The sequence below is a fragment of the Kryptolebias marmoratus genome, linkage group LG6 (genome assembly GCF_001649575.2).
Source record: "Kryptolebias marmoratus isolate JLee-2015 linkage group LG6, ASM164957v2, whole genome shotgun sequence".
NCBI lineage: Eukaryota > Metazoa > Chordata > Actinopteri > Cyprinodontiformes > Rivulidae > Kryptolebias > Kryptolebias marmoratus.
Window position 1 is genome coordinate 29,701,339 of NC_051435.1, and position 10,757 is coordinate 29,712,095.

Here is a 10,757-nt window from a genome sequence, read left to right on the forward strand (position 1 = left end):
CGGGCTCAAATTGTGAAAGAGTGGTTCAGGGAGCGAGAGACATCATTTTCACACATGGATTGGCCCCACAGAGTCCAGACCTTAACCCCATTGAGAATCTTTGGGATGTGCTGGAGAAGGTCAGACTCTACCATCATCAATGTGAAAAACTAATGCAACACTGGATGGACATAAATCTTGTGACATTGCAGAATCTGACTGAAACAATGCCACAGCGAATGTGTGCCGTAATCAAAGCTAAAGGTGGTCCTATGAAATATTAGAGTGTGTAACTTTTTTTTTTGTTGCAACTTTTTTTTGGCCAGGCAGTGTATATAAATAAACTGAACTGAATTGTAAGGTATTCAAAAGGCCCTATAGGAGTCTTGAAAGCAGTCTTCCATTCATCCCCCTCTCAGATGTGAACAAGTTGGTAGGCATTACATAGCTACATACTATCTAGCTTGTCAGGATGAAGCTGTTCAAACACAAAGTTGATTAATGAGATGCCACTTCTCTAGCACCCACTGGGGAAGTAGACAGGCGGATGATTCCTGAGGTGAGTCAGTCCTCAATACCCTTTTCATGGTGTCGCACTCGGAGCCGAAAAGGTGATATGACTGACTGGAGGGAAGGGGAGCACCATGTAGTAGGTCGGTTTCGCAGTCGTACTGTTGATGGGGAGATAGTAAAAGGGCTTTTACTTTGCTGAACACAAGGAGCAGGTTGTGGTAGACAGAAGGAACCATGGAAATGTCCGCCTCCTCTGGAGGGTTGCTGTGAGATGGAGAAGGGGTTGCTGCAGATCTTAAACAACAGCCAGTTGTCAAATCTTCATACAGACCAGTTTATTATAGGGCTGTTAGTAGTAAGCTAGGGATATCCCAGGATAATAGGTAAGTGATCAGAAGAGATTATGTAAAACTGTCTAGAGAGACAGTCCCACCCATCAAGGAAAATGCCCTCTCCAGCTCATCCTGCAACAAAAAGGATAAAAAAAAACAGAAAAGTGCAAAATCTTCACAAAACATTTAGTAAATCAAAACATATCTGTGCTAAAGTGAAAATTGCACACCACTGTAATATGTACCTTCTAGAACACGAGTTATTATGTAGAACTAACAGTTTACTCAGTAAAGTAGTGTACTGACAGGTAGGCACAGAAAATACACTCCCAGCTGTTATTAGTGTCAGTAACACTTCTCTTTTATTACAAATGTTAAATGTTGTAGGACCAGCTGTGTGACTGAACATGTCTATGTGTTGTTGTTTGTCTGTCTGTTAGCAGGATTATTTGAAAACTAACAAACAAATTTTGATTTTTTCAGAAAAAGTTGTAGTTGTTGCAGAAAACAAGTGATAAAATTTTGGTGGTGATCTGGATAACAATCAGGATTGTCCAAGAGTTTAATAATGTCAGTGATCCTGGCCTTGGAGGTTTGTGCTCTCTGAGTGCTTCTAGTTGATTTTAATTTTACTTAAACAAACAAAAAATGATGTTAAAAAGAATCTCTTTGTTCTACACCCTTCCCTCAGCTTTAAGTTGGTTCAGTTCCACTTTAGCTACACCAGCCTCGCTACTCAAACAGTGTTGAGCAGTGGAGAAGAAAAAGAAACAAAGTCAGTTTCTTTAAGCCATCAGTGTGGCATCTTTTTCTGGCTATGAATCAGTTAGGATAAACTAAGAACATTGAGATTATGCTATTTAGGAGTGCAAGATACCCACAGGTTTATAAAAAGTGCTAATATAAATTCTGCTAGGCTTAGATTTTTGACATCAAAACCAGAACTCATTGTAGGTAATTATTTTTTGGGGTTGGAAAATAAATGTTTTGTAAATGTTTATATAATATTTTCATTAAGTAAATCCTAACATGTTGCTGTGGTTTGTTTAGAAAAATCCTAGATAAAAATGTATATCACTTAGGGGCATATAAACTTGGGTCCAAGGTTACCAAGCACTGTTCAAGGGACCATTCCTTGCCCTTATATACGAACAATTACATCCCGACTGGAAAACATCACTGTTTATTAACTTGCAAAACGATAAATAAATTATCAGCTTTTAAAAACCAATGAAAAAAGCACTGTAAAAAAAGTGCATTTTTTTGTTGCTGTATCTCCCTCCCTAATTTTACTCTTCTCTATGTTATGAAGTAAAATGAACTACAGACACTGGTAGCAGAGCTCTGGTTAGACTAAGCAGACATGTAAAGCACTTAAAGCAGTTATGTTCTGGTCAGGTTAGAATAATTGTAGCACTTGGTAATTTTATCACAGCAGTCATAGCTCATCAAATCAACATTTTGCCTCTCTGTGCTTTGACAAATATGAAGCTCATTAGCTGTACATCTATAGCTGATTAACTTTTGGAGTCAGCCTGATTTAAAATGCCTGCCACAGCTAGTTGACCTTAGCCAAAACAAAACCAGCAATGACTCAGGGAATTTTACAGATATTAAGCTAAAATTTAATGTGGTAGCAGCTGACAGTCATTTCCAATGAATACAAGCTTATCACAAGTTTGCACAAAAAAAAATATTTTTAAAGTTTGATCTACAACAACATCATTTCACTACAAAAAACAACATTAGTTTAAAACTGCCATAAAAGGCAGTTGGGTAATATGCATTGTTTTAATGAATGTCACGTTTAATCCGTTTTTATTAAACAGAATAAATATAATAAAAATATTGACCAAATAGCAGTTAGTTTTGGTAACTTCAAAGTAATTAAAAAAAATATGCGGGTGCGTGTGTGTGTGCGCGCGCGCGTTCCTAACGGTATCAGGTAGTGGCGCTTTGTTTCCCTCTTGTGGTTTAAGAGAGTAGGTGCAGAAGAGTTACTATTAAGAAAGAAACTACAATAACTGTTTAATTGTAGAATAAATAATTTGTTATCATTTAACGTGATATATTATGTGTGCATCAGAAAATATTATGCTACAGTTTATTGTACAAAACTTAAGCATTTTCAAAATATTATTTTCACTTTCTTGTTTAATTTTGCCTTTATTTATCTTTAAACAGTTATTATTTCGTGTATTTTATGTAATATTTTCGGTTGTTTTAGTTTAATTTAAATTGTAATTAAGTTAAATAAATAATACATTCATTTTAAATAAAAAAAATTGGTTGCGGAAGAATCTACTATCAATAATGTACAGCCGAAGCACGAACTGCACTGCCGCTTGATCCTACATTAAAAAGCCCTCCGCCACGTTATGTAGTCCCGTGTTATTCCGGGTTTCAAACCTAATAAATTTCTCTCAGGGCAATATCTTTTTATATTTCAGAATAGTTAGTGGACAACAAATGTTAGAATTGTTATTTTCTTTGTGTTTTAGCATAAAGTGAGCGTTTGAACACAGTGGGAAGGTAGAGAAAAGCGCTACAGCGACATGGTTGCAGCTGCGGCGAGTAGCGACGAGTAGAAGAAACCGTCCCATCCCAGCTGACATCTTAGACCGCGACACAGCGTCCAGAAACGGTGCAAATCTTCGCAGAAATGCCTGGGATGATGGATAAAGGCTCGGAGTATTTAGGAAAGGGGCGCTCAAACGGCACCAAGAGTCCGTCTAACGCCTCTAACGGACATTTTTCCGACGAAAGCGGCAGCGACGACGAACACGGTAGTAGCCTCGAACACTACCATCTTGCTCCCCTTGTCGGTGTTCTCAAGGTCTTCATTTAAGCTACAAATAACTCCCGGGTTCTGTTCATGTGTTCCAGATGTTGGGATGCGAGTTGGAGCCGACTACCAGGCAAACATCCCCGAGTTTGAGCCGGGTGAGGTTTTACTGGTTTCACGAAGTGCCGAGTGGTGGTAGCCTCGGTCCATGTTCAGCCTCAGCCTGAAGCTGCAAAGAGTTCCAGACACGGTTATATCACTTTGTTGTGGTACAAAGAGTTTATACAGTGAACACAAACTACACGGAAAAGGCTTTTTACTAACAACTTGGGACAAAAGTTCACTTAGACTTAAACTTATTAAACAGTTTTTTTTCCCCGAGCCTTCATTGGTTTCCACACACATTGAATTATTGTGGTGCGATATTAAACACAGTCATCCTAATAACTGTTCTGCCTAATGGCAAACATAACATTTTGTAGTCTGTGAATGAGGGGAAAACAATTAGTCGATTTCAGAAATTAGGGTCAATATTTTCTCTAACATCAACAGCAAACTTGTATTTCTCACACACACACACATATATGTATGTATATAGTAGTTATTAAGATTTTATGTAGTTAAGTACTAGGAAACCTACAAGGTAACCTTAGCACAATTGAATAAAACTAAAAGAAGATGTTTTCACATTTGGAAAGTCCTGTATGAAACTGGTCCATGACGCAAAAAATGTTCAGGACTACAGCCATGTGCATGTACACACACTCACACTCCAGTCACCATTATGACTTTTATCCTTCTTACGATTCTGCTGAAATAGTTTTGTCCTGTATTTCATTGCACAGGTTGGAAATAAAACATGCACCTTATGCACCAAAACATGCATGTTCTTCTGGGAATAGTGTGCTGTGACTTTTGGTAGCAGAACATCGTAATAAGTAAATCCAATTTGTCAGCAAAAAGAATAGAGATCAGTTAGGTTTTGTCAGAACTGAAGGAAACCTAGCCCTGTTTGGAGCTCTTTAGCTCAGACATGCTTCTCAGAAGAAACATAATTTAAAATTTAAAAAGTCACAAAAATTTGGATTTTACATGACTGTACTTCTATTTTGATATTTTTACGATTTTTACACAACCACAGTTTAAGCTTTATGATTTTTACACATTTTTCTACAGAATGTTCCACTGATGTTCTGATAATGTCACAAATACTATCAAATACTACCTTTTGAGTGTTTGTTTCACAAACAAACACTTCTTATTCTCACAACTCTTTTTGGTACATTTACAAATATACATCATAGCATAAAGCTGTTGTCATACTCCATGAGAAGTCACAAAGTCGGCTCTCATTCACATGGTTGTGTGACAAAAATTGTGTCATTTTGTTCTCATAGCAGCTTCGTCTGCCCCTTCTTGACACAAGGCACTGGCTGAAGGTTTTCTCACAGGGGTTGGAGCCAAGCATTGCAGGGTTTCCCCCAGAACAGAGGCTAATCCTAGTGGTAGGTGGCGCCGGCTGATCACCAGCCGACTGTGATTTAGTAAAAACAAAAATGGTTAAAGTTGACAGGAAAGTTGAAAATATGGCTGTATGTGATATTGTTAGATATTTGTGTCAGATATTTACACAACTACAGTTTTACGAAAAAGGCACTTTTGTAATACTATTTTAAATAAAAATACAATTAAAATAAGTACAAGCCTAGAACATAAAAACATTAGAGATGTTACATTTTAATTATTGGTTGGTTAATTCATTTTAGTCAGTGTAATGTAATTATACAATTTACGGTTATTTTTGCTTTTTTGTGTTGCCATCTCAATGCTTGTTCGATGATGGGAGCGAGCCAATACGCACGTTCCTCACATACTGCCTATACGTCATACAAGGAGCTTCAATAAAGACCCTAAAAAAGTGGTACACAAAGAAGGTGAGAGAAGTTCAAGGATTGCTGTCTTTAGTATAATAACCAGGGTTTACCCCAGTGTATTATAAGCCTGGTGGGCCGCCAGGCTTTACTGCCCCCGCCGCCAGGCTAAGCTCCGCTTGTTTAATGTAAAATACATAATTTTTTATGCACTTTTTCTTTTCCACCCGCACCCCCAAAAGTACAGATCTACCTTTCAGGTAGATATATATTTGACGTGTTGATCACCGCACGAGGGTGCGTATGCCAACAGTGACGCATTTGCACTGTCCCAGTCCCAGCGCAAATTCCCTGTGCGGTGTCGCATCACGTGGTCGTTCAGCTCATGCAGCCTGTGCCACAAAAAGCACAGTACAGTACAGCATCTGTCTGTTTGTCAGAGTTCTCTGTTGTTATTCATTGGCCTGGAAGTGAGACGTGTGTTGGTGCTTTGTTTGCACTTTTTCATTTATGTTCATTTAATTTATTTGTAAATGTGACTTAAATTAGGATTCAAATTAGGTGCAAACAATTTGTACTTATTTTAATTGTATTTTTGTTTAAAAAAGTATTTCAAAAGTTTCTTTTGTAAAACTGTAGTTGTGTAAATATTTGGCACAAATATCTTACAATATCACATAACCATAACCATAGCCATATTTTCAACTTTCCTGTTAACTTTAATCATTTTTGTTTTACTAAATAACGGTTGGCCGGGGTACCTTATCATCGGGCTTAGCCTCTTTTCTGGGGGAAACCCTGATAACACCAAGAAGAAACTCTTGTCTTCACTGACTTAAACAGAATAAACAAAGAAAAGAGGGGATCTATAAAAATGTTTTCACATACATTACATTGAGATAGGTTTTTGATTTATTTTGGGGGGGTTTTCTTAAAAAAATGTCTTTCACTGTCTTGCGCAAGTTCTCGTGCATGGGTCATACATTTGCGTGCGCAGGTCATTCGGTCTCACACGCGGGTCTGTACATAGAGCTTTTGTCCACTTTGGCACTTCATACTCCTCTGACTTCGAAAAAAAAGGAGTCCAATGTCTTTTGACCCTTTCCCTGTGACATGATTGATTATCTTTGTGATAAGTACTGATACAGGCGTACCAGCTCTGCTAGAGCACTGTGTAGAGCAAAATGGACGGTAAGCAGTGTCATCTCCTCCAGAGATGGGCCCCACCACTGTGTTGTCATCAGCAAACTTAATGATGGTATTGTTTGGGTGGGTGGGGGTACAGTCATGGGTGTGGAGTAGGGGGTTTAGCACACAGCCTTGTGGAGAGCCAGTACTGGTGCTCAGTGCTGAGGATAGATGGGATCCTGTTTCACCCTCTGGGAGCCGTCTGTCAGAAAATCCAAGATCCAGCAGCAGATATTGTGGGGGAGACCCAAGTCCCCCAGCTTGCTCATCAGTCTGCTCAGAATAAGGGTATTAAAAGCCAAGCTGAAGTCCAGGAAGAGCAGCCTCACGTAGCTCCCACTTTGTTCCATGTGTGTCAATGTGGTGTGTAGAGCGGTAGCAATGGCATCCTCTGTAGACCGGTTGGCTCTGTAGGCAAACTGGTGGGGGTCAAGTGTAGGTAGCAGGTATGAAGTGATGTGACTTTGAACCAGTTTCTCAAAGCACTTCATAATGATGGGGGTTAGTGCCACTGGCCTATAGTCATTGAAACTGTTAATGTTGTTCCTTTTTGGCAGTGGGGTGATGGTGGAGGACTTTAAGCAGGGTGGAATGGAGCACTGGGTGAGGGACTGATTAAACATATTGGTAAAACTCCTAGCTAGCTGGTATGCACAGTCCCTCAGCACCCTCCCTGTTACACCATCAGGCCCAGCAGCTTTTTGGGGGTTCACTGCCTTCAGGGTTCTCCTTACTTCCTGTACCTGTATAGTGATGGTCTGGCTGGGAAGAGATGACAGCTGCAGTATGGGGTCTGCTGATGATTCAGCCTCGAAACGAGCAATGAAGTGGTTAAGCTCCTCTGCCGGTGAAGCATCCCCAGAGATTTTGGTGGTGTTGCTGGGTGTAAAGTTGGTGATGTGCTGGACCCCTTGACACAACTGCTGGCAGTCGTTGTTGCCGAATTCCTCCTCAATCCTCAGCTTGTAGTTTGCCTTGGCCTCTCTGATGCCTCTCTTCAGAGAGGTTTGAGCACAGCTGTACAGGTTCCTGTATCCGGACCTGAAAGTGTTGTTTCTCTCCCTCAGCAGTTCCTTGAGCTCCTAGTTCTTCTGGTTAGGAAACACCCAGATGTGCCTGTTCATTGTGATGGTGTTAACACAGTCTTGGATGTAGCCTAGTACTGCTGAGGTGAATACCTCCAGGTCCTGGTGTCAGAAAATGTCCCAGTCCGTGCTAGCTAAACAGTCCAACTGCTGAGTAGCACCATCAGGCCAAGATTTCACAGTCTGCAGTGTGGGGGATGCTTGCTTCTTCACCGATTTGTATGCCAGAATAAGAAGCAGCGAGATGTGATCAGGGAAGCCCAAATGGGGCAGCTGAGTGGCCCTATATCAATGTTTGATGTTGGAGTAGGCTTTATCCAGCGTCTTAGCTCCGCTAGTGGCACATTAAATGTGCTGGTGGAACTTAGGGAGCACTACTTTCTAATCAGCATGGTTAAAGACCCCACAATCACATGCGCTGCCTCTGGGTGGTTGTTCTGTTGCTGGCTGAGAGCACTGTCCAAGTGGCTAAGAGCCATACTAGTGTTAGCACCGGGTGGAATGTACACAGCAGTCAGCAAGACATTGGCAAACTCATGCAGAAGGTACAAGGTCCTGCATCTAATGGTGACAAATTCCAGGTTTGCTGAGCAGTGCCTGTCAATAACCGTGGCATTTGTGCACCGGCTGTTCACATAGATACAGAGCCCCCCTGCCCTGCTCTTACCGGAGTCACAGCTCCTGTCGTGTCTATGTGCTGTACGTCCTGCAAGCTCGGTCGCTGTGTCCGGAATGGATGAGTGGAGCCAGGTCTTCGTGATCAGCAAAATTCAACAGTCACGTACAAGTCTGTTTGCTGCTAGCTGAAGCTTTAGCTCCTCCATCTTATTTGCGAGGGATCTGGCATTTGAGAGAAAAATGCTGTGTAGCGGCAGTTTATGTGACTCTCTCCGTAGTTGTGCCAGAATTCCAGCTCGGCAGCCCCGATTTTATTTCCTCTCATTTCACTGTCTCCTTTGCTTGCCTGTTGGAATAAGTATTCATGAGGAGCCCGGTTTCTGGGCTATGTCCAGTGGTATGATATGCATGTATATAAAGTTCTCAATTACGTATTGTTTGCTCCGTAATCCAATGGGGAAAAGATCCTGTCGGCTGTAGGTGATCCTAGACATACTAACAAAAACAATAAAACACACTGATGACAAGAGGAGTTTTCACACAGTAACTGTTTAAGGTTTACTTTTCAGTCAGTTTTTGCCTCCCAATAACTTGGCAGTCAGGGAGTGACAGACACGTGACCATAATGCGCCACTGGCAGTAGCTTTAACATTTCTCTTGTTTGGTTCTCTTCATACTTCTTTTACGGTTCATACATCACAATATAGCTTAGATTATTTCAAAGGTTTGTTGTTATTTTAAACAGTGTTGCATTAGATCTAGTTTTCTAAAATAATCTGCTGGACATTTGAATTTCCTGTCAGGGATAAATAAACTATGTGTGTGTGTGTAATATTTGTCCACTTTCAGGTTCTACTAAGTACACAGATAAAGACAGCGGAGGGATGCTGGTCTGGTCTCCATATCACTCTATTGTTGACTCCAAATGTAAGTAAACCTGTTGTGACATCTCTAGTACTGTCCCTATTCATTTGACCAAACTTTATTAAAATGAGTCCTTCCCTCCACAGTGGATGAATACATCGCTATAGCTAAGGAGAAACATGGATACAACTTGGAGCAGGTGGGTCCCTGCGTAGCTCCATCCGGTCCAATTTTATCTTCTTCATTGTATACAAATATAGAAACTGGTTTGTAGGGATAAATGGGTTCTGATGCCAGTTCTGTAGGTGGTGTTATAAAAAAAAAAACATAAGTAAATGAAAAAAATAACGAGTACATTTGCACAACAAACTTATTTAAATGACGTTTCAGGCCACTTCCCTACTTCAGACTAACAAACTCTAAGTACATAGTTGCCATCGTTTTAAACAGGTGTTTGACATGTTAATTATTTATGAGTCTTTAAAGATGGTGACTTTATACTTGAGGTCTGTTGGTCTGAATAAGGGCAGTGGCCTGAAATGTTCCTTTAATAAGTCTGTGCAATAGAAGCTAAGTTTGGTGTGTGGTTCTAATATTTCTGCCATGCTGAGTTATACTTTTTAGAATTGGTGATTTTATGATGTTGACAATTTAGCTTGCAACAGTTTGGAATTGGTTATTTTCTCCTCCCCCTCACTTCGTTTTATACACTATATTAATATCTGTATATTTGTATTATTTCCCCAGTTTGGGTTAAGATATTATATAATAATTTTTGAAGCCTACATTTGTTTATAAACAAATAACAACAAATATAAAATTAAACAAAAACTAAACAACAAAAATGAAGTCCTCCAGCAGAGAACGTGTGCGCTTCCATTAAAAAAATCTTTGTTGCTGTTTTTAGTCTTCTACTGAGCGATTTGGCGCATATAAAATAAATAAATTACTGAATATTTCTAAAAACTACAATGTCTCTGAATCAGAAGAAGATAAAGGGCTTCTACCTTCTTTGACAAGAAAACAAGCATGTTCACCTTATCAGGTTTCAGCAGGGTGCGCAGGTTGTTCACGACATTACCAGCGGGGCTAAAGACGCGTTCCAAAGCTGTGCTTGTTGCTGGTATGACCAGATATTTTCTGCTATTTGAGATGACAAAAAAAGTCCAGACATCACCTGGGGTAATATGTCACCCATCGTCATTTGTTGGACTGACAAATATCGGTTGAAAAAATTTTACATATCACCCAACCTTACTGTACGCTTTTCGGCGACCACCCAGACACAGGATTTAAATGTCGAAACAGCAAAGATTCATTCTGAAGAATAAGTGTCAAGTGTTTTATTAGGCCCGAGCAGCGACAGCGCTGCGAAGGCCTATTGGATCTGCTATGTTTCTTATTATTATTAGGCCCGAGCAGCGACAGCGCTGCGAAGGCCTATTGGATCTGCTATGTTTCTTATTATTACGATTCTTTGCGTTCTTAAAACGCTAATTTGGAGGTCTAAACATATTCCAAA

At 40.1% G+C, this 10,757-nt stretch overlaps 1 protein-coding gene across 2 annotated transcripts in view; it reads left to right on the forward strand.

Moving 5' to 3' along the window:
- The first annotated feature begins 3,223 nt into the window (after positions 1-3,223).
- rcor3 (REST corepressor 3) overlaps positions 3,224-10,757 on the forward strand; it is a 36,064-nt gene continuing 28,530 nt past the window's right edge. Inside the window, exons 1-4 of one of the 2 annotated variants that reach the window (XM_017439994.3) lie at positions 3,224-3,610; positions 3,711-3,767; positions 9,221-9,298; positions 9,382-9,434. In XM_017439994.3, coding sequence (XP_017295483.1) covers positions 3,487-3,610; positions 3,711-3,767; positions 9,221-9,298; positions 9,382-9,434 — 312 coding nt within the window. In that variant the 5' untranslated portion in view covers positions 3,224-3,486. The remainder of the gene's footprint in view (positions 3,611-3,710; positions 3,768-9,220; positions 9,299-9,381; positions 9,435-10,757) is intronic. The other variant, XM_017439995.3, reaches the window with a different exon arrangement.